Here is a 23,792-nt window from a genome sequence, read left to right as displayed (position 1 = left end):
ACATTTAGGGGAGACTATTTGAGACTCTGGGACCTGCCACAGAGAAGGATCTATCACCACGAGATTTGAGATCAGTCCGTGGTTTTGAGCTGGACCTGGTGGTTTGTCCTGGAGCATAGGCAGAGAGGGGCTCAGACAGGTAAGGAGGGGCTCGGGCGTTAAGAGACTTAAAAACAAAAAGTCAAAGTTGAAATTGGATCCTGTAGGAGACAGGAAGCCAGTGTAGAGAAGCCAAAACTGGGGTTATAAGCTCTCTCTGTTTGGTACCAGTTAGCAGGCGAGCAGCTGCATTTTGGACCATGTGAAGACGATGGATGGAGGCCTGATCTAGACCATAATACAATGAATTGCAGTAGTCTCATCTGCAAGTAAGGAAAAGGTGAATAACACGCTCAAAGACTTTAGGAGGGATGGCTTTACCTTGGTCAGCTGTCTTAACTGAAAGAAGCAGGACTGAACTGCTGCACTCACCTGCTTATTCACTTTAAAAGAACCATCAATGTAGACACCGAGGTTTTTTACATGTGTTTACAATGGGAGGAAAGGGGCCCAGAGGCTATGGTTATGGTTCCCGGGCAGAAGAGGGTCGAATGTGGTATGCTCTAATATAACTTATTCTTTGCACAACAGAGTTTTAACCTGCAGACAGACGGAAGCTCCCAACTAGTAGATTTGGACAGACAGAAAAAGAAGAGGCAAATATCCAGAAATCCTACCAGTGGCTGGACAGAGCTGAAAGACAGCACAGAGGCACTGAAGATCCAGAGAGCCTGTAACACCAGGCACGTTTGGGTGCTTTTCAAAGCTGTACTTTCCCAGTTTTACTTGCTTGTGCACCTCGTGGAGCTGAAGCAGCATTACAGAGCCTGACTAATTATAGTGAAACCAGTTATTTCAATTTATTGCTGCTGAAGGTGCTTCTACAAGACTGGCGTAAAAACTCTCCTTTTCACATGACGATATTTCTATTACAAGCAAAAGCAATACGACCGGATCGAATGGGACACCTACTGTGCTGATTACCCCTTCAGCTTTTTTCTTTTACCTGAAAAGCACCGCGTCAAACAGAGTTGGTCCGCTAGCGTCCCAAAATAAAGAGACGGAAGGCGGCGTGAAGAAGCGCTTTGAGCATATCTGGAGAGAAGTTTGCTCGTCTGTGTGTTCGCTTCTTTTCCTTTTTCAGAGGGCTTTGATTTTATTTTAGATATTAAAAAACATGAATATTTCATCATATATTTCTAGCAAGGACGTATTCTTCTGTCGTCATAGATGAACCGCCTTCGGCTGGAAATTACGGGTGGGCCTTGAAGGCAGCATTAATCCTCGCACCTTTTCATCACAGAGGTGTTTCATTTGTTTGAGTCGCCGCCGCTGGGGTGGCATTGGAGCTTTCTCTGAGGTCGGGGCAGAGGATAACTGCGTGTTTTTACTGCGTGGAGACAGTTTCTGTCCGCTCCTTTTACATTTCCCTGCATGGGAGACATCCCAGCCTCAAACATGAGCAGTTTGAACGCGTACAAAGAACCATTTGGTGAGTAAAACATTCATTTCACTATCCGTGTCAGAGCGCCGTTGTTTCATTCATAACTGTTCTCAACAAGTGTCGTGAAAAGTTTCTTAAGATTTGTCACTATTGTTTATTGTGTGTTAAAACGACATGTTGCCACATAAAATAATGTATTTGATCAGATTTCGTCTTCATCTAAAGTATTTTGAACTTAATTCAGTTCAATGTAGCGTCGTTTAGGATGGAAAGGAAGAGCAGCATCCGTTTGTTGGTTAACCACACAACCAAGAAAGTTTCCACAATTAGAAAAATTTCCTTTTTCGACTAAGCGGAAAACCCGCTGGCCTCTGCGCTGGCATCTTATTTGCTGTCCAGTGAAGCTGTGGCGTGACGTGTGACCTTCACGCATTCAGTGATATGCTGAGCGGAAAAGAGTAGGCCACCACAGTTCCACAGAACGAAGCCTAGTGGGCTAAGACAGATTAGAAAGAGGCTCCGTTTGTGGTTTGTATTTCCGTGTTAGTGTCTTAACGACGGCTTGTGCCTCTTGCGTGCTGTAACTGATGGCTTTATTGATCACTGATACGTGCTGTGCTTCACAGCATTTTAAAAAGAACACATTCTGGTTTTAATCGCACTTTTTAATAATCATTTATTCTGGTTTTGCTGTTTTGTTGTTCTATCTATTTACATATTGACTGATGTGTCTTAGTGAGGTGTTGGGCCACCGCCATGTGCCAAAAACTCTCCAGTGCTTTCCTGCACTGATTCTCCGGGTCTCTACAGGGACGATGGAATACCATTGTTTCAAATGATATGATGATGGGGTGGACAGCGCTGTCAGCTGGGTAGTGACTGAAGGCCACAGCTAACCTATTTGCTTTATTTTATTTATAGTTTTTTATTACTGTAATTTAGCACTCATCAGGGAGGAACAGCATCCAGTATTGAGACCAGTCCAGGTCATGCTGGACAGCATTTGTTCCATCAGATACACAGAAGCATCCCAGAACGGATTCCCTGCTCTGCTTCAATAAAAACAAAGCAGTGTGTGTACGTCTGAAGGAAGCTGCATCACGCTGGGCATGAGTCACACATCATTTGCTTTTGAATGGCTTGTTTGGAATATCAAGTTATGCACACTACCATAAAATATTAAAATAAGACTGAGCCTTGAGAATATCCCAAATACAGTCTAAGACTGCAGGGTGTTCAGTTGCGCTAACCAGTTAGTCGTCAGTGCTTCCCAGCAGCGTTATGGAAATCATATGGCCTCTGGAGTCTCTAATCCTGGGGTCTGATGCACTTCAATATTACTGTTAACTGACGTCTGTTAGACGCATCTCCAAGCAGAGGGCAGGGATAGCTCAGTAGGTAGTGTTCGTCCCGTGACTCGGGGGTTCGAATCCACTGAGCAAGGTACCGTTCCTACACACTGCTCCCCGGGCGCTGGCTGCCCACTGCTTCACCGAGTGAATGGGTTCAATGCGGAGGACTAATTTCCCTACGGGGAAGAATAAAGTATACATTATTAGAATCTGCAGCAGGTTCATGTCCTGGAGAGGTAGCTGATCACTGGAGTTATAGAAAACGTTAAATAAATCATCTAAACAGTTTAGATGATTTGAAATGAATCTGAGAGTTTCAGAATGGTTTTGGTCCTGGAAGTGTCCGTGTGCCAGTGACGTGGCCCGTGACCTGAAACGAGTTTAACATGAGCAAAATGAAATCAGAATAGAAATGACTGGAAAATGCAAACCAATGTAACGCATTGTTTTCTGAACAGCTGGTTATGGCAGCTAGTGTTAGGCTGGAGACCTTAAAGTGACCCTTTGCCTACATTCTCACATCATATGAGAGTTTAAGTTCAGAGAAGGTTTCACTGACTCTGGCAGAAAAGATGTCCTCCTTCACTGACTCGTGGGCGACCACAAAGAAGTCTGTAAAGAGAAGCAGAAAAAGGTCTTTCGACGAATCCTGTTACGTGGCACCAAAATGAATATTTATCTCCAAATTACTTTGGCTTTCTTCTGTGAACAAACCACCCCGTAGACCAGGGGTCCGTTCTTCGTACCTTGCTTACTACATCCAAGATCAAATCATCGCGCTAACCGTGAGCTCGCTATTCCGGTTCTCCGAACACACCTGTTGTTCACGATCAGTACAGCTGGATGAAGTAATGTGAGATCACTGGGTGTCGTAAAAGGGGCTACGCATCGATAGTAGAAACATTGATCGGCAACCCTCTGATTGGTCGGCGAAAATGTCGAAGGAGCGCGCTCGATGTTTTTCGGCAGCAGAGCAAGAACTCTTGATTGAGGGATTTCAGGAGTTTCAGAGTTTAATTAAAACGCAAGGGAACACTGCAAAGGCTGCAAAAGCAAGGAGAGAGGGCTGGCAGAAAGTTGCTGACAAATCAAACTCGTAAGTAATTTAATAATAATAATAATAATAATAATAATAATAATAATGGATTTGATTTATATAGCGCTTTACAATGCCACTATTCAGTCACTCTCACATTCACACACTGGTGGAGGCAGCTACGGTTGTAGCCACAGCTGCCCTGGGGCAGACTGACAGAAGCCATCGGTCCCTCTGGCCAACACCAGTAGGCGGTAGGGTAGATTTATTATATTATATTACATTATATCCTCTTTCACATTAGAGCCACAACAGGACCCACTAGAACATGGGAACAAGTAAAAGTGAAATATAAGAATATTCTACAGAATGGTAATATTTATCACTTATATTGCTTTTAGTCTCTTGGACAGAGACCCTGAAATAATCTGTTTGTTTGTTCATAACAGCAACCAAGAAAAGGGCAGAGCAAAAAAAAAGACAGGTGGTGGTCCTGCACCCCCTCGTCAACAAGTTGGTTAAGTGAATAATACCCTCACGGGAAAATCGATATCTCTCTATGAGCACACTGTCGCGCTGAGCTAAAGGATCCTGTCTGTCCCACAATATACGCTGAATTCTGAGGACTCTCCTTATCAATCTTGCACCTTCCGCAATGGGTTGCTCGCGTATACGGACAGGACATGGCTGCAACAGGCTTCCCAAATCCACCTTCGCTTTTATAGCCGTGGTCTCTCATCTTGATTACACGAAGTAATTTGCAATTACTACTCTGAAATATGAATTACATCTGTAATAATCACATACATGTAATAGAATGTTAATAGTACATTTCCCTTTTTTAGGAAATGACCTGTATGTATCTGTGTGACATCAATAAAAGGATCAAGTGCTGCATTATCTTTAGTTACATTGATGTTATTTATTTATGGTGAAACAGTGGTGGAATATCGCTGTTGCTTTCGTATAAATGAAGCGGACATACCTGCGTGGCCGCGATCTAATCCTGTTTACATAAAGTAAGCCTGCTCCCCAGCAGGTTTACTCTTACGGCTCTGTTGCTATGGCAGCAAGTCCCGGATGAGCTTCGGGGAACCGAACGATCCAAGATCACGCAAAATCGTCAACAATCTAATCCAGCTAACTCACTTAGCGAGGTACGAAGAACAGGCCCCTGATGAAGCCGTTCTTCTTGCGGATACTTTGATCCTTCTTTGTTGTCACCCATCGTCACAGACATTTGCCTCTCTGCTGTCTCACCTCAGACACCAACAGTAGCTCGTGGCGTATGCCTGCAGACGCAGCGTTCAGGCTCTGCTGTGGGATGTCCTTTAAGTGAAAACCACTTTGTCTTTCCTGCCAAACGACTTTCACGCACATCCTGTGTTTGACACGGGATGATGAACATGTGGTTAATTGGACTGTGGGTTAATGGCTGTTTGTCTACAATCCCATATGATCCAGGTATACACTGTAGGTCCCTTCACCATTACTAAACTGTAATTTAGAGCAGAGCTTGACTAACTCTGTAAGCTAAGCCAGGATGTGGAGCTTCAGTTCACGCAAAAGTGGTCATGATGTTGGAATAGGACATGAGTCAGGTTCAACTGCTTTTTAAAAACGCTATAAATTTGTATTTACAAAGGGGAAAAATCCATGGACACAGCCTGAAAAGGATTGTGCAAACACTAAACATGTTAGTCATTTTAGTGCACAAGTTATGTTCTTCCCCTTTAACACCAATGCAGAGAAAAACCACAGCTGCAAACAATGTCTGATAATACGCAGTGACGCACTCACACTGTTGATACCTGCGGGTTTGCAGATGTGTCAGCAGTACCAGGGATATAACGTCTGTAGATTGTGATCAGATTCTGTATTTAGAGTTATCAAACATCAGATCTTAAACTTGTTGCTAGCACTCTTGGTTAAAAGAAGAAACTACTCCGTTTCTTGCTCTGAGTTCCTGTGTAAACCTCCACCGTTGGCCTTTGTTTCGGTAAAATTGGTCATCTGGTATTTTTGAAATTCTACATAATTAATCTCGTATTCCTATTTTCTATTCAAATTACATTTACTCACATCGATTCACTCAACTGGAGTGAGTGAACATGGTGCTAATTGCTAGCTTGTTATTTTATGACGTAACTACCCATTCAGCTACCGTCGCTAGCACAGGATTGTCCACGTGTCTCATGGAAAGGAAAATAAATATTACGTCAATAAGGCAAAGACTCAAAACCTTTTCAAATTTGATGATTCTTAAAATTAGTACTTCATTGGAAGGAAAAAAAGCAAATTTACTCTTGTGGGGTTTGACAAAGCGCTGGTCATCTGCAATACTGCATCTGTTTTTCATTTCTTTTTATAAATGAGAGAAGCTATATAAACCTATAAATTTAACCAACTATAAGAGAACAGACATCCACCGAATAACTGAAGATAAAAATGTTGTAACACTTTTTTAATGGATCCAGTTTAAAGATGTGTAGCTCTAATGTGCAGCCATTGCATTAGAAATAAGCAGTGGCCCTGAGGGTGCACTCACTAATAAAATTAACTTGAAATGAAATGTTTCTTTTACCCAAGTCAACATATTAACAGTTTTCTGCAGCAGTGTTGCCTTTTACTTGTATACATTTTTGTTTTTCATAGAATTTTAATCACTTTTTTAATCATCGGATAATGTAGGTGACACTAGGGGTGGGCGATAGAAACGATATAAATTTGGCCAACGATAGAGATTTTGACTATATCGCTCTATCGCCATAGCGCATGTTGATGATGTCATCAAGCTGCGCCTGTTTTGGTCGAAAGCATCGCAGTGGCTAAAACCATGATCATCTGCAAATTATGGCGGGAGACAGTCATAGCAAAGAGATGAAGCACTGTTGAAATATGGGGAAAGCCAAAAACTGCGCTTCCTCCACTTCTGTAACATTGATTCATTAATGTTGAATTCTCTCGCAGCTGCTCTGTTCCCATGTTGTTGCAGTATATTAATAACTAACCTCGTATTGTGGATGAATAATCTCAGTTGTTCTCCTGACTGAAGTTTGCCCCGTGTACAGCATCCTGCTATGCGATTGCATTTGTCCCTGACCACCAGAATCCCTCACGTTAACTTTTAATGAGTGGGAAAAAAAGATGGCTTCATCCTCCAGCTTCACTGTGCTAATGTTATGCTAACATAGCTGTGTCGCTAGCAATCACGTAGCACAACATTATATACCAGGTAGTCCAACTCCAGTAACCCTGCAAACGCCACTGCTGTTTAGTTTCCTGTCTTCATTTATGTTGGAAGTGATAGCAGAGCTGTACGTTTGAATTAGTTTCAGAAATCTCTGTCAGAACATGCTATGAAATGTTTAGGTGTAAACTAGCGATCTAACTTCCTGTTAACTTCTAACTCCGTTAAATTTAATAAATTCTGTTTTCATGGATGTTAAACTTAATTGTTACACCCGATAAAGCAGCAACACTGATGATTTTATTACAGATGAAATAATTTAGACCGTTTTTAACTCTCAGTGTTCGTTTGACTTTGGAACCTGAAGCTGACAGAGTTTTGGACCCAGATTACTTCTTGAAGCTCCTCACTACGGCAGCCGTAATGCAGGAACCAGAATTCATACATAAGGCACACTCTCGATTTTTGAGAAAATTAAAGGATTTAAAGTGTGGAAAATACGTTATACAGAAGAAAAGAATATATCGTGATATATATCGTTACCGCACGTGCTTCGCGATATGAATTTTAGGCCATATCGCCCAGCCCTAGGTGACACTCACAGGGATCATTTTCTGTGTAATTTATATGATCCACGAAACATCCCTTTTTAGATTGGTCAGATACCTCCTACACGCTTTCATGTGAACACACAGGGGAAAGCCTGGGTTACCTGTGCACGTTATACCAGCTATGTGTGACCAAGTATCCCAGTAGTCAAGATTAGGGTAAGTGAATCCAGATAACAGAAAGACACCCTAGGTATAGTAATGTCAGTCTGTAGCACAGGTCCCTGAAAGTCTGTGTGCTGCAAACAGTGAGCAAAAAAAAAAAGAAGTACACACAAAGTAAACTGTGCAAATTTTACACACCGCCAGTCTTTGCTGTTTACGCCCTGATGCCTACTCTTTATTAGAACCACATCTCACTTTCAGAAAAGAAAGTGAAAAGACTGGAAAGTTCAGCCCTTTTCTAAATGTTTTATGTCCTTTTTAATATATGCTTTGAAGGAGGGGTATAAACACTACACCACCAGCTGAATTCTCTACAGTTCAGGAATATGCACACTGAATAATGAAGGAGACACACGTACCACCCAGGGCCAGGTATGTTAGGCCGAGTTTTTACAAGGTGTGTATTTAGCTGCTTTCAGTCTAGACATCGCTGTGGCTTGGGTCAGGTATTGGCATGCCATTCACTTCCATTCATGTGTAGAAAGAAGCACATGACAGAGCACAGGCCTTCTACACAGGCTGCTGAGAAACTGCTTTATCCTTTCACAGCACACATGGGTGGTCAAAAGGGAAAAAAGCTAGGTTCACCTGTGTGGAATTATGACCCTTAGCAATGTATTATGATGTGGTTTATATTTCATCTCTTGAACTTTATCCCGAGCATGCAGATACATGCTCTGCATTCCCAGAGAGGGAGAAACAATGCTCCACTGATCTGGGGTTCAACTTACACTTGATAACTGGGTGACTGGTCCTGCTCTATACTTAACGCTCTATACGACTCAGAGGTGCAAAGCGACGTTATATGCTGATAGTTTTGTCTTTTTTAACCATTAGTCACCTAATTTACTCCAACTTTAGCCAAACTACATTGGCTCCCTGTCAAATACATGAGTTCAGTTTAAGGAAACATTTGAAGTTGGATGAATGATTTACAAACTCTGAATGTGATGTTTAAGGCGAGAGCCTGCGTGTCCTTTGTGTGTTCTCTTTATTGTTACTCATGTATGTAGGAGGTCAGACAGTCGCTGATCGAACAACCACTGCAGTTCAGTTCTGATTGACACTAAATGACCTTCTTCACTCTTTCTGAACTGAATGTTGCAACATAGAAAACTGTACCCTGCTGTATGCACGTGCTGAGCATTTTAACAGTTACACCTCAGGTGGGTCACATGTCTGAATTTAATACAAAAATGGCAACATTGATTGTTTTACATCAAAACAAAAGAACTCTTTATCTTTTCAAGTTTGCTTCCTAATCTGTGATCATGAAAGGGTGAAACGGAACCCACACTACGATCGGTCCAACAAGTAGCCGCAGTCTCTAAACCAGGGCTGCCCAATCCCAGTGCTCGAGATCTACTATCCTGCAGCTTTTAGATGCATCCCTACTCCAACACAGCTGAATCAAATGGTGTGATTACCTCTTCAGCATGCCATCAAGTTTGGCAAAGGCCTGATAACAAGCCATTCGGTTGATTCAGGTGTGTCAGAAGAAGGATGCGTCTAAAAGCTGCAGGACGGTAGCTCTCGAGGACTGGGATTGGGCACCCCTGCTCTAAACCTTAAAGAAATCTGGAAAAACAATGAAAAGACTCAAAAATAATAAAACCAGCGAAGCAACGGCCATGGATGTGACATGAACTCAAGTTAGCAGGAGAAAGCTGTAGTATCAGGAGTATTTTTCTGCAGCTATATACATAGTTCAGGGAGTCATCGGCAAGTCCCATGACTGAATTGTTTTCATTTAGCTATGGAAATGCATATTAGCACATCCAGCTTTGGTGCTAGGAGTCCAGTCACATCAACAGACAAACTTTTTTACAGTAATCAGGTGACATCAGAATTTCTGACATTAAGCAAACATTGCCCTGTTTGATTTTTCCAACAAGAAATCCACAGTCACTGCAAGACCTGAGGTGTATACGTAATAAGTATATATAATCATGTGACATCCAGGAAGTGCAGCGTCATACACTGACAAATACCACTTGGAGTTAAGCCTGTGCTTTATGGTGAGCTGAGCTCTCAACTTTAATAAGATAATAATGACTATTAGGTCAATTGTTTGAAACACTGCAGATGATATACTGACTGACCAGCTGATGGTGGAGCGCTCGGTGTCATCATCAAGTTCTTTTTGATGAAGACAGATAATTAAATTCAAGAGAGGACTTTTTAGCAAGCGTAAAGGAAAGGCAGCGTTTCTCTGGTTTGTGCCATCGTTTCTGTTTCCCACACCTGCAAAGATACAAAACTGAAGCTCAACCTGAAAGAGTTTCATTACAGCAGAGGAAGCGGATCAGTCGGGGAAACCGCCATTTTTAGGGTTTTTAAAATGATTATTATTATTTCCTGATAATGTCATAACACAAGGCTGGGCAATACGGCACATGTAATGTGCATGATCACACACACACACACACACACACACAGGTCGTGGCTGTGGAACAGGCACGTGTAGAAATATGTGCTTTAACATCAGGATGTATCTTATTAACTAAATGTCCAATACTGTGAATTCCACATTTAAGCGAAGGATTCAGGTTGTTCTGGGTTATGCTGGTCTTTGTAGAACTGTAACACATTCATGTGAATGCTTTGTTTTTCTTTATAAACCTTCATCAAAGAGCTTCATTACTGTGGGAAACTTTCATTTACACGCCTGCATCTTATCACAATAAAAGAATTCAATAAATATTTGTTGGACTTTGTTTTACTTGACGACTTATTTGGTCAGTAAATAGTTAGTCATTTTTCATTTATTTAGTCAGAGCATTGTAACTGTGTGCCCTGATGTCAGCCACGATGTGTTGGTGTCTAATCAGGGAGCTGAGTAGGAAGAGAAAAGGACAGAGTGGGAAGTCGTGAGGTTGAGTCATTTTGGCTGTGCATCTTTTTCCCCTCGACATTGTTGTCTAAACAGAATGTTTTATTTGTTTTGGTCAACCCAGCTTTTATTTTGGAAATGTTTTTGACCATGACCTGACATTGAGAAAAACCCACCATCAGAGCATTTTATGATTATCGTTATTACTAAATACAGTTCTTTAAAAAACGGTTTAAATCTGAGCGAAAACTGCCAGGATGACTCCTGATATTTAAGCAAGTCTCCATCCTGATCCGCCGGCGTTTGAGTGGAAATGTGTAACGTACATATTTCATTACTTGACTCTTGTTGTCCTGAGAGCTCCATGGATGTCTTATGACTTTAAACTGAAACACTATGTAGCTCTGCATGTTTAGTTTTTTGTACACGTGTAAGTTATCTGCTGTAACCCAAGAAAGACCAGCTCAGGACTGTATTTGGCCTGAGTGCAGTGCGGTGCTGAAAAGCCGTCTTTGTGCTGCTCTGTGAGCTGTTGGAGGTCAGAGTCGTCCTCTAACAATATCCAGATTGTTTCAGAGGAGTTTTGCACTGTTATCAGGTGACTTTACCTTTTGTCTTATGTTTAGGAAACCTACATGTAAACTCAGACTTTGCACTTTTTTACTTATAATGTAGTTGCAGCCTGTTCTTACTCTTTCAAATGACCTTTTACCCAGTACAGCCCGGCACGGCCCAGCGCGGCACAGCTGTCACCGTTTCTAATCATTTCTCTTGACTGTGGCCGTCTCTGTGGAGTAGGAAGTAGATCAAATGAGTAATGGTGACCACATCAACATTCACTGTATTAAAGCCTCTTCCTTTTTTCGGAAACAGACAGAAGCAGCTCTGAGCCTGTGGAGGACACAGACACCACCAGCTTTGTGGCAGAATTTGTGAGCAACCTCATTATTCTCTTCTCCAGCCGTGTGTTTAACACTCTCATTGTCTTGACTTGTCTCCTATGTAGTTTGTTTTGTGCTGATTTCTCATTGTTCTTCCTTAGAGTCTTACAGTAATCTGCTAAGAAATGTACCATAACTGAACACAGTGTGCTGTGATTGCTAGCGCCCGAGGGCTCATCAAAGAACAAGTTGCAGCAGGCTGTCTTTGCACACCAGAGTAATTTTCTTCCTCAGTTACAGTCTTTATCTCATGAAGAAAGAGAGTAGGAAGCTTCCAAAGTAGACAACCTTTTTCTTGCTCAGGTTTCTGTCTTCAGTTCTGTTTGCTTTTCATATCGTCATGTCTGTGTTTGTCTGTCCCACAGTCCTTGGAGGCCAATTATCCCGTGCAAGTAACAGATCCCCATGGTGAGTGAGGGCTTTGGCCTGCTGTATAAAGGATTTATGGATATTTATTCTGTCATCAAAATAGTTACAAACTGGATTGGATTTTATGTAAAAGTCAGTTTTAAGAAATGGAAAATTTAACCAATTTATCTTAAATTGCATTTAAATTTTTCAGAAAAATGTGAAGTAAAGATTTTATTTGAGATGTTTTGGTTTTTTCGAGAACTTGGATCTAATGTTTTACATAATGCGTGATAACGGAGAAACTTGGGTGTTAGTCAGGCAGTACAAATGCATGGCTTTGGCCATCTAATACATCAATTAATGCTGTTGCTGTTGGGTTTGTAAGAAACACTTTCACCTACTCTAGTAAAGCTCTGAACGACCTTGGTGTGTCTGTCCGCCTGCTTTAAGCATTACATCACCGTCTGCTTGTTAACAAAGTCAAAGTTTGGGTTAAATGCAGAAACAAGGGACCTTGTCACCTGCAGACAGAAGCAAGATCTTTTCAAACGAGGGAGCTCCATTGATTCACTATGTTAGAATTTTTTTGTCCTAACAGATTTTTACCAACAATTCTGACATCAGTCTGGTAGGACGTCTCAAACGTTCAGTTTATACAAGCTACGAAGATAAACGTACAGTCAAAAGGCCGGTATCAGAATGATGGGCAGCACCACAGTATCAGTCGACGTGGTGGTGCCAGTGGAACCAGACCAGTAGGAACCCGTGTTTAGTGGTGATGCGAGTACTGGTAGGAGTTGCAGGATGAGCTCTGATGTGTTCCAGTACCAGTGGATATGACCTAACTGCAAAAGCAGCTTAAGAAACGGGATATTGTTCAGTGTCAAAGTCAGTCGACTGATGTCCACCCAGCAGAAGCTGCTGTTTGGCTACACTCGCCACTCGAGTCAGAAGACAAACAAGCAAAAGCTGAAGGCAGCTGCAGCAAAAGTCTGCTAGAGCTGAAATTTTCACATTCTTACAGCAACCAACTCAAAGTACCTCTGATCTGAGATGATGTACTGATGGCGTTTTGGATGCAGCTGTGTCTGTGATGCTGAGTAAATGACGACGTGGTGGCCTTCCTTTCTGGCTGGTGGTTTGCACCTGGCCACAGTCGGAGCTTTTGCACCTTTTCTTCTGTTACTGTGAAAGATGTTTGATCGTGTTGTTCACTGAAAACTGCATTTGTATTGTACACATGTATATGTATTCATTCTGACTGTAACGCACTCATGTAGTGATGTGTTTCCAGCAGACGCTGTGACGCTGCACCTCAGCTCGATGCCCTCGAGATACCTGAGTCCCTCCTCAGAAGACAGAATAAGACAGGTCAGCATTACTAGCTCTGATGCACGTGACACACTTTTAGTGCCAGGGTTCAACAGATGTGGTACGGAGGCTAGCCACAACAATGGTAACAATTCATTATGGTCCACATGCATTTAACACATGTACGTTTCACGTGGCACGACAACACTGAACACAAAATGATTCAACGTGTCTGTTTCACCTGATAACAGCAGGGTGAACCATGGGCTGTTTACATTAGGATACTATACTACATCAGGGGTGTCAAACATAAGGCTCGGGGGCCAGAACTGGCCCACTGGATGTTTAAACTGTATATAATAAAAACCTCCCAACAGCCACTCGCAGTGCACGAATGTCTTTAAATTCTAGATTATTTCTTACAGTTTAACATTTATTGTGTTTACCACAGCAGCATTTCTTTATCATGTTGAAAAACAGATGTACTGTTGAAACTAGAGATGGACCGATCCGATATTACGTATCGGTCCGATACTGACCTAAATTACTGGATCGGATATCGGAGAGAAATAAAAAATGTAATCCGATCCATTAAATATCACGAAAGCACCTCACAAAACTTGCAACACGCCGTAACTCGCCTCAGAACGTTAGCACGTCGGAGCAGTATGCATCACGTGATAGAGCGGCTGTGGCATGCGGGACCTGTCGGTGGTCTGGATAGCATGTGGAGCTTCGCTAGCAACCCGGCATTTCATCTCCGACAAAGTTATCCCGAGAGAAGTAAAGCAAGTGTGTAAGTCCATCTCTGAATGTTTGTAAAGCATTCCTGCGTTAAGCTTAACAAACAACTGCCTCTTCTTGCTGCTACTTCAATCATGAAACTGCTTAACGATCAGCTGATCGGCTTTTCTGTCGGGAGTCCGTGTCTCTAGTTTGCTTTTGGCCCACGTTGCACCAGAAAGAGGAAACCAGCGGCTGAACAACAGCAGCACGTTTAAGCTTGATCAGCTGTTGTTAGAATGTATTTATTATTACTTTCTACTCGAGGATCTTTTTCTACAGCTGACGCTGGTAACTGTGCAGGGGCGGATCTAGCAAAGTTTAGCCAGGGGGGCCGATAGGGCATTAACAGGGAAAAGGGGGCACAAAGACATACTTTTCTTTCTTATTCTCATTTAAAATGTCGAGCTTTTAATAAATAATTATCTGACACCCAAAGTTTTAATTTGATGTAAAATGAATAGAAGTCAATTACTGTATATAGTGACTATTAAGTCTAATATATACCCTAGTAAGCTATAGTACTTTTTCCTTTGGGAAGGTACCATCTGTGCAGTCTGCAATTTTGTTGAAGAAAGATGTTGAATCTATTTAATATTTCTTGAAAAATAATTGATTTCTGTGCTTTTTTTTTCACACTGCATCAAATTAAGGTTGATCACGTCGATTAAGCATCATGAGGTGGAGCGTGAGGGGTGGTTCCCTATTTTTTATTTATTTATTTTTGTTGTTGCTGGGAGTTGGAACCCTATTAGTTAGGTTGCTTAATATTTATGCTAAGTACTAGAGATGGCACGATACCACTTTTTTATGTCCGATACCGATACCGATATCATAAATTTGGATATCTGCCGATACCGATATAGTGTTTTTTAATCAACAAAACTGTTTTTTAAATATCTTGCTGCATTTTGTATAAGTTCATACTCAAGTTTAAAACAACAACACTAAAGCTATTCTGTTATAGCTTTAGGGGGGGTGGCTGTAGCTCAGGTGGCAGAGCAGGTCAACCACTAATCAGAAGGTCGGTGGTTCGATCCCAGGCTGCATCCTGGCTGCATGCCAAATATCCTTGGGCAAGATACTAACCCCGTGTTTGCCTACTGCCGGACACAGGGCCCGGTGGCGCCAGTGTCCGGCAGCCTCGCCTCTGTCAGTGCGCCCCAGGGCAGCTGTGGCTACAATGTAGCTTGCTATCGCCAGTGTGTGAATGTGTGTGTGAATGTGTGGGTGAATGACTGAATGTAGTGTAAAGCGCTTTGGGGTCCTATGGACTAGAAAAGCGCTATACAAATGCAGGCCATTTACCATTTACCATTTACCTGTATGCAAAAAAAAAAATATTTCATAGTACAGCAATACTGATCAATCTAATAAACTTAAACCTACACCATCCTCCCTATTCTGGTATTTTAAAGAGTACTTAGCGTAAATATTAAGCAACCTAACTAATAGGGTTCCAACTCCCAGCAACAACAAAAATAAATAAATAAAAAATAGGGAACCACCCCTCACGCTCCACCTCATGATGCTTAATCGACGTAATCAACCTTAATTTGATGCAGTGTGAAAAAAAATGCACAGAAATCAATTATTTTTCAAGAAATATTAAATAGATTCAACATCTTTCTTCAACAAAATTGCAGACTGCACAGATGGTACCTTCCCAAAGGAAAAAGTACTATAGCTTACTAGGGTATATATATTAGACTTAATAGTCACTATATACAGTAATTGACTTCTATTCATTTTACATCAAATTAAAACTTTGGGTGTCAGATAATTATTTATTAAAAGCTAGACATTTTAAATGAGAATAAGAAAGAAAAGTATGTCTTTGTGCCCCCTTTTCCCTGTTAATGCCCTATCGGCCCCCCTGGCTAAACTTTGCTAGATCCGCCCCTGCACAGTTACCAGCGTCAGCTACGTAGAAAAAGATCCTGGTGTAGAAAGTAATATTAAATAAATTCTAACAACAGCTGATCAAGCTTAAACGTGCTGCTGTTGTTCAGCCGCTGGTTTCCTCTTTCTGGTGCAACGTGGGCCAAAAGCAAACTAGAGACACGGACTCCCGACAGAAAAGCCGATCAGCTGATCGTTAAGCAGTTTCATGATTGAAGTAGCAGCAAGAAGAGGCAGTTGTTTGGTAAGCTTAACGCAGGAATGCTTTACAAACATTCAGAGATGGACTTACACACTTGCTTTACTTCTCTCGGGGATAACTTTGTCGGAGATGAAATGCCGGGTTGCTAGCGAAGCTCCAAATGCTATCCAGACCACCGACAGGTCCCGCATGCCACAGCCGCTCTATCACGTGATGCATACTGCTCCGACGTGCTAACGTTCTGAGGTGAGTTACGGTGTGTTGCAAGTTTTGTGAGGTGCTTTCGTGATATTTAATGGATCGGATTACATTTTTTATTTTTCTCCGATATCCGATCCAGTAATTTAGGTCAGTATCGGACCGATACCGATACGTAATATCGGATCGGTCCATCTCTACTAAGTACTCTTTAAAATACCAGAATAGGGAGGATGGTGTAGGTTTAAGTTTATTAGATTGATCAGTATTGCTGAACTATGAAATATTTTTTTTTGCATACAGGTATAACAGAATAGCTTTAGTGTAGTTGTTGTTTTAAACTTGAGTATGAACTTATACAAAATGCAGCAAGATATTTAAAAAACAGTTTTGTTGATTAAAAACACTATATCGGATTCATATCGGTATCGGCAGATATCCAAATTTATGATATCGGTATCGGTATCGGACATAAAAAAGTGGTATCGTGCCATCTCTAGTTGAAACGGTGCTTCTTTGTCTCATATACAGATGTGTGTGTGAGCCGTTGTTTCTCTGGTCCACACTAGATCAAATCAAGCTGTATGTGGCCTGTAATATAAAATCAGTTTGTGAGCAGTAATTGAATTGCTCATGTTTCTAGTGCAGCGCTCACTAACTACAGGGAGTGCAGAATTATTAGGCAAGTTGTATTTTTGAGGAATAATGTTATTATTGAACAACAACCATGTTCTCAATGAACCCAAAAAACTCATTAATATCAAAGCTGAATGTTTTTGGAAGTAGTTTTTAGTTTGTTTTTAGTTTCAGCTATTTTAGGGGGATATCTGTGTGTGCAGGTGACTATTACTGTGCAGAATTATTAGGCAACTTAACAAAAAACAAATATATACCCATTTCAATGATTTATTTTTACCAGTGAAACCAATATAACATCTCCACATTCACAAATATACATTTCTGACATTCAAAAACAAAACAAAAACAAATCAGCGACCAATATAGCCACCTTTCTTTGCAAGGACACTCAAAAGCCTGCCATCCATGGATTCTGTCAGTGTTTTGATCTGTTCACCATCAACATTGCGTGCAGCAGCAACCACAGCCTCCCAGACACTGTTCAGAGAGGTGTACTGTTTTCCCTCCTTGTAAATCTCACATTTGATGATGGACCACAGGTTCTCAATGGGGTTCAGATCAGGTGAACAAGGAGGCCATGTCATTAGTTTTTCTTCTTTTATACCCTTTCTTGCCAGCCACGCTGTGGAGTACTTGGACGCGTGTGATGGAGCATTGTCCTGCATGAAAATCATGTTTTTCTTGAAGGATGCAGACTTCTTCCTGTACCACTGCTTGAAGAAGGTGGACTTCAGGAAGGGCAGAGCAGACCCGGCCCCACTTTACATTCACGGGAGCTGTGTGGAGAGGGTACACTCCATGAGGTTTCTGGGCGTGCAGATATCTGATGACCTCTCCTGGACTGCAAATACTACAGCGGTGGTTAAAAAGGCCCAGCAGCGTCTCCACTTTCTGAGAGTGCTCAGGAGGAACAACCTGGAGGAGAGGCTGCTGGTGACATTTTACAGAGCCACCATAGAGAGCATCCTAACGTACGGCATAACAACATGGTATGCAGGGTGCTCAGCTGCAGACAGGAAAGTACTGCAGAGGGTCATCAACACAGCCCAGAAGATCACTGGCTGCTCTCTGCCCAGCCTGGAGGTCACTGCAAACTCTCGGTACCTCAGCAGAGCTGGCAATATCATCAAGGACCACTCTCACCCCAGCAACCAACTGTTTGAACTATTACCGTCAGGCCGACGGTACAGGTCACATAAAACCAGGACAAACAGATTCAGGGATAGCTTCTTTCCCAGAGCTATCACCGTAGTAAATAAGCACAAAAACAAGTGAACCTATTCCATACCGTCACTGTCATTATATTATGCTGCTATTCATACTGTCATTATATTAATGCTGCTATCCTGTATATATTGTACATACTATTGTTTGAGTACTTACGATTGTTTTTTTTGTACTTTTTATATTTTACATTTATATTTATTATTGAAACTTGCACCAAGGGAGTGGCACTCCAATTTCGTTGTACTCTGTACAATGACAATAAAGGCTATTCTATTCTTCCAGAAACTGGCAGTAGGACTGGGAGTTGAGCTTGACTCCATCCTCAACCCGAAAAGGCCCCACAAGCTCATCTTTGATGATACCAGCCCAAACCAGTACTCCACCTCCACCTTGCTGGCGTCTGAGTCGGACTGGAGCTCTCTGCCCTTTACCAATCCAGCCACGGGCCCATCCATCTGGCCCATCAAGACTCACTCTCATTTCATCAGTCCATAAAACCTTAGAAAAACCAGTCTTGAGATATTTCTTGGCCCAGTCTTGACGTTTCAGCTTGTGTGTCTTGTTCAGTGGTGGTCGTCTTTCAGCCTTTCTTACCTTGGCCATGTCTCTGAGTATTGCACACCTTGTGCTTTTGGGCACTCCAGTGATGTTGCAGCTCTGAAATATGGCCAAACTGGTGGCAAGTGGCATCTTGGCAGCTGCACGCTTGACTTTTCTCAGTTCATGGGCAGTTATTTTGCGCCTTGGTTTTTCCACACGCTTCTTGCGACCCTGTTGACTATTTTGAATGAAACGCTTGATTGTTCGATGATCACGCTTCAGAAGCTTTGCAATTTTGAGACTGCTGCATCCCTCTGCAAGATATCTCACTATTTTTGACTTTTCTGAGCCTGTCAAGTCCTTCTTTTGACCCATTTTGCCAAAGGAAAGGACGTTGCCTAATAATTATGCACACCTGATATAGGGTGTTGATGTCATTAGACCACACCCCTTCTCATTACAGAGATGCACATCACCTAATATGCTTAATTGGTAGTAGGCTTTCGAGCCTATACAGCTTGGAGTAAGACAACATGCATGAAGAGGATGATGTGGACAAAATACTCAGTTGCCTAATAATTCTGCACTCCCTGTATGAAAACCACAGCTGTTTTATTCCCTACATGCCTTTCACAGGTAACAAGTCCATAGGAACAGAGTAAAGCATGACGTGCACTGTACTGTTAGACACTCTTTATTAAAAACTGATGCTTTGCTTCTTACAGAAAGTGATTGGTTATCCTGATTTGGCACAACTGTGTGGCCCGTGCAGTTAATAACAAAACGTTTCCTATGGCCACATATCAGCACAAAAACAGATTATAACAGGGAGGACACACCGTCAGCTGTGGTGTCCTTCCAGTCTACAAACCTGGATCTCTCCCTTTGTTCCCTGTTGTGCTTGAAGAGAACACAGTGGCAGCGTGGCAATGCACTGGTTAGCACCAATGGGTGGGGATCCTCTGAAAATACGACCGCCAACAACCAAACATTATTCACCAGATCTAAAGACACAGAGCATAGTCTGTGAGAACGTTTTATTTTAAGCTGTGATTATACAGGATGTGGTTTGGTCTCACTGAAGGTGCAGCTGTGAACTTTGCTAATAACAGAGACCGAGCACAGTAGGAAGAGCGCTCACATGACTCCATTTCAGGGCGCTCTCGGAAACAGTGCTGCTGCTGTCGGTAGCGAGCTTAAAGGGGACAGAAGATTTGACCCATTCCAGTCTATTCCAGTCTCTCCACTGGTGAAATATTCACACCCCTCCAGCACAGCGTCTCAACTCTCTGCTCGACCTTGATGTACTGTGCAACATGGCTTCTGTTGAGACATGTTTTATTAGCACCAGCCAGGAAAAAGCATCACATCTAAACCTCTGATCTACATTTGCAGCCGAGTGAAACCTGAACCTGCTCTAACCGAACTGCAGCGACTACTGAAGGCAGTAAATTTACCACAGCATCAAACAAACGGCTGATTAGCTTTTTCTCAGCGTACAAGCATTGTGAAGCGTTACAGCCATGACGATTGTAGGGAATGTAAACGTTTCACATTGTTAACGATTTAAATTGTTTCCATGGTTGCCTCAGTCCCAGGAATGGTCATAATCCTTTCTCTTATGACACCGGGACATGGTGAGGATTAATGGTCCATATTGTCTTCATCCACAGCATGCTAGTATCCACAATCCAGTTGAGGAATATACCTGCTAAATATGTACATAGAGTTAGAGTTGCTAGCTATAGTGCTGCAATCTACAACGTCGCTCCACACGGGGCACTTTACCAAACTGCACATCACGGCCATCAGAACTTGTGTTTGGTACATGCACTGCAGTATTTTTAACACCAAAAAGATCAAATGAAATCTATTAAGCTGTAATTCTGTCTTTCTTACTCACTCCACTAATGCAGTAATTAGAGTTTGCAAGTATGGGCATATACTGCTTTCTCATTTTCATGGCTTTGACAGCACATGTATAGACTTCCTGCAGTTCAGGATGCAGTAGCACTGAGGCCAACACAAAAGTGGATGTGAGGCATCAGCAGGAGAAATGTAAAAACTCTGCCTCATGCCCGTGTGTAGCAAATGTTTTGTCTTTTACTGCAGCGGCTCTGAAGCAAAGTACAGCAGCTTGAATGAGCTTTATAATTTTTAAGTATAAAGGGTTGCTTTAATAACTGTCCTCCGTAAAATATATCCTCACTACTTTGCTGCGTATGTTTTCCACGACTCATGAAAAGGTCATTGATGATATTTGGTTGCGACCGACCACTCCAAACAACACTCAAAAACAATGTCTCCACCTTGAGTTAATGGTAGTATTTGCTAAAAAGGTGTATATTCCTTTACAAATATTACACACCAGCACCTGCAAAATGACACAGAATGGAAGTACTGGGTGTACGGGCTGCCCTGCTGAGACACCCAGCAAATCCCATCATGCACAGACATATTTGGATTTAGCAGAGTAGTGAATGTAAAGTTGTTCTTTGCAGCGCTCATTTTCACATACCCTCAGCAATGTTTGTAGTCCGGGGGGAAAATGACCAGTCCACAGTAGCATGTGCCTACCATTCATTCTTTGCTTCTCTGTGTGCAGCCAGTGGAAGATGTGGAAGAATGCACTTGCCCCACTTCTTCTTCACCAGGTAGGTCAGTTACTCGTGCTGAACCCTTTAAATGAAAATATCAGAAGGAACTGAAACACCGCTTATCAGACTAACAGCAGTTTTACTCTTTGATTTAAATTTGACAGTAATAATCATATGATGGTTACACTTTGGGAGAGGAGTTTGAACACACCACAATCTTCACGATGGGCACTGTGTTGTACTCAACACAACTAGAAGAATACGTGACTAAATTATTAAAGAGGACCTGTTCTGCTGCTTTCAGCTTCATGCTCATTTCTTTCACTCTGCTTGAGCTTTGCATCATTGAGTTCAGAAAGCTTGGGATGACACAGCGGTGCAGTGTTTAGCCCCGTTCACTCACAGCAGGAAGGTTCTGGATTTGAGTCCTTTCATTGTGGACTCGCGTACACCAGTGGGTGCTCTCTGGTTATTCCAGCTTCCTCCCATAGTCCAAAGACATTTAAGTGTGAATGGTTGCACTCCTGCCTTTCACCAATGAAAACTGGAATAGTCCAGAGCCCCTTTGCAACACGCTTCGCTCTCCTTTTGTGACACTTTTATTCTGATGGGCTGTAAACAACAAAGGCTTCTCGTGCTTTGAGCAGAGCTGTTGAACATAGCGGGTTTGTTTTTTTTACTCTACATAACATGCTTCATTCACCCATTCATACAAGCACTTTGTTCCATGCTTAAAAGCTTTCTAACAGTGGGGTTGGTATCTTGGATATCTGGCGTGCAGACTGGAGCAGACCAACCTTCCAATGAGAAGGTGACCTGCTCTGCCTCCTGAGCTACAGCCACCCAGACTAAAGCAGTTTGATAAGCTTTTTGCCTCAAAGGGATTTCTTGGATGTGTTGAAACCTTTTCCATGTTAAATGTGCGTTTGTTTTTCATCGTAACAGAAAACACTGACAAGCTAAATAGTTGTTAGCAAATTGTCGTTAGCAGATAGCAAATGTTATTTGGTAATGTGCTTGAGCTAACTCAATCTTTCCTTGTCCATCTCTGAGTTCAGACTATCCCAAAGAACTACAGTTTTTAACAAACCCCTGCGAGAAGTGCTTCTGCCCGGCACCCCCTCCCAAAATCAGCGACCTCATGAACGACAAAGATCTGCTGGACTTGCTGCGGCTCAAATTGGATCCAAACCACTGCACCATCAAAAACTGGAAAAACTTTGCGAGTCGTTGGGGGATGAGCTATGACGAACTGACCCTGCTGGAGCATCGGACCCAGGGTTCCTTGTCCCACAGCCCCACCCAGGAGTTCCTGTTACGCTACAACCAGAAGACGGTCACTGAGCTCACTGAACTTTGCCGCATCTATCAGCGCATTGATGTGCTGCGACTGCTGCAGAGCTGGATAGAGAAGGATTGGCCGTCGCGCTGGCAACACACACAATCAATTTGACTCTTAATCTTTCAGGGTTGTACTTGATTTCCTAATTTTCATAAGCTTTGATACATGCTACCAGTTTTTTGTATCTTTAGTAAATGAGCTTGTGAAATGGATAAAACAATGCTGTCGAACCTGTCTGTAGAGAATATTGCACAGTACTGACCTCACTCTGTTCTGGATATAGTGAATACAATGCAAAGTCACAGATCTGATCGGTGCATGCAGATCACCAGTATATTTCTTTCTTGTGACCTGACGTTGGCACACCTGCCGCAGATTCTGAGTCTTCGGAGCAGTGTTAAAGATTGACATTAACTAAATCAGATGGAGTTGGATTATTCAAATTCAAGCAACGATGTTGATGTCAATGCTGCAAAATTTCATTTTCTTACTTTCTGTGTTTCAAAGGCTGTTTAGAGATTTTCATAATACCTGGGCAGAGGCAGAAAGATGTCACTGTGCAGTGCAACTCAACAAGAACAGAAGTTAAAGGACAAAACACTGGAGTTGGACACTGAAATAGCTTCACCGTAATGGGACAGTTTAGACATAGTGATTCCACTGACTTGTTCATTAACACAGCGGTCCCCAACCTTTTTTGCTCCACGGACGGTTTAATGTCAGACAATGTTTTTACGACTTTGAGGTGTGGCGGATAAATACAACAAAATTCAATGATCCGACCGAGACACAAACGCTGGTGTTTTGTAAATATAATAATAAACGCAAATTCACTGTGTAACTGTGTAACTTTATTAGCAGCGTCCTCCTGAAATACACCAACAATATTGACAGTAACGTCCTCCTTAATCCCCTCTGGTTGCTATGGACACGCGTAAATATTTCTTTCAAAAGAAGACGCAGAACTACAACACGGGAAAGACCCAGGGAAACAGAGTTCACGATAACAACCCTGAAAAACACAAATTTCACACCCGAGCCTCAACTCTCACGGCCCGGTACCACGAGTCAGACCGGTACCAGGCCGTGGAC

The 23,792-nt window shown here is 42.2% G+C and overlaps 1 protein-coding gene across 2 annotated transcripts; it reads left to right on the top strand.

The window, feature by feature from the left end:
- Window positions 1–602: 602 nt before the first annotated feature.
- On the top strand, window positions 603–23,541 carry edaradd (EDAR-associated death domain). Of its 2 annotated transcripts, none has more exons than XM_082558412.1 (6): window positions 603–1,531; window positions 11,541–11,599; window positions 11,974–12,016; window positions 13,254–13,330; window positions 21,367–21,415; window positions 22,417–23,541. In XM_082558412.1, the coding sequence occupies exons 1-6, from the start codon at window positions 1,474–1,476 to the stop codon at window positions 22,809–22,811; spliced, it is 681 nt and encodes a 226-aa protein (XP_082414538.1). In that variant the 5' UTR covers window positions 603–1,473; the 3' UTR covers window positions 22,812–23,541. The 2 variants fall into 2 exon arrangements, with proteins under 2 accessions (XP_082414538.1, XP_082414539.1); XM_082558413.1 differs by having other exon boundaries at window positions 610–1,531; window positions 13,257–13,330.
- Window positions 23,542–23,792: the final 251 nt, after the last annotated feature.

Source organism: Aulonocara stuartgranti (assembly GCF_965226115.1).
Source record: "Aulonocara stuartgranti genome assembly, chromosome: 13".
NCBI lineage: Eukaryota > Metazoa > Chordata > Actinopteri > Cichliformes > Cichlidae > Aulonocara > Aulonocara stuartgranti.
This window is presented reverse-complemented; position numbering and strand designations above follow the sequence as displayed.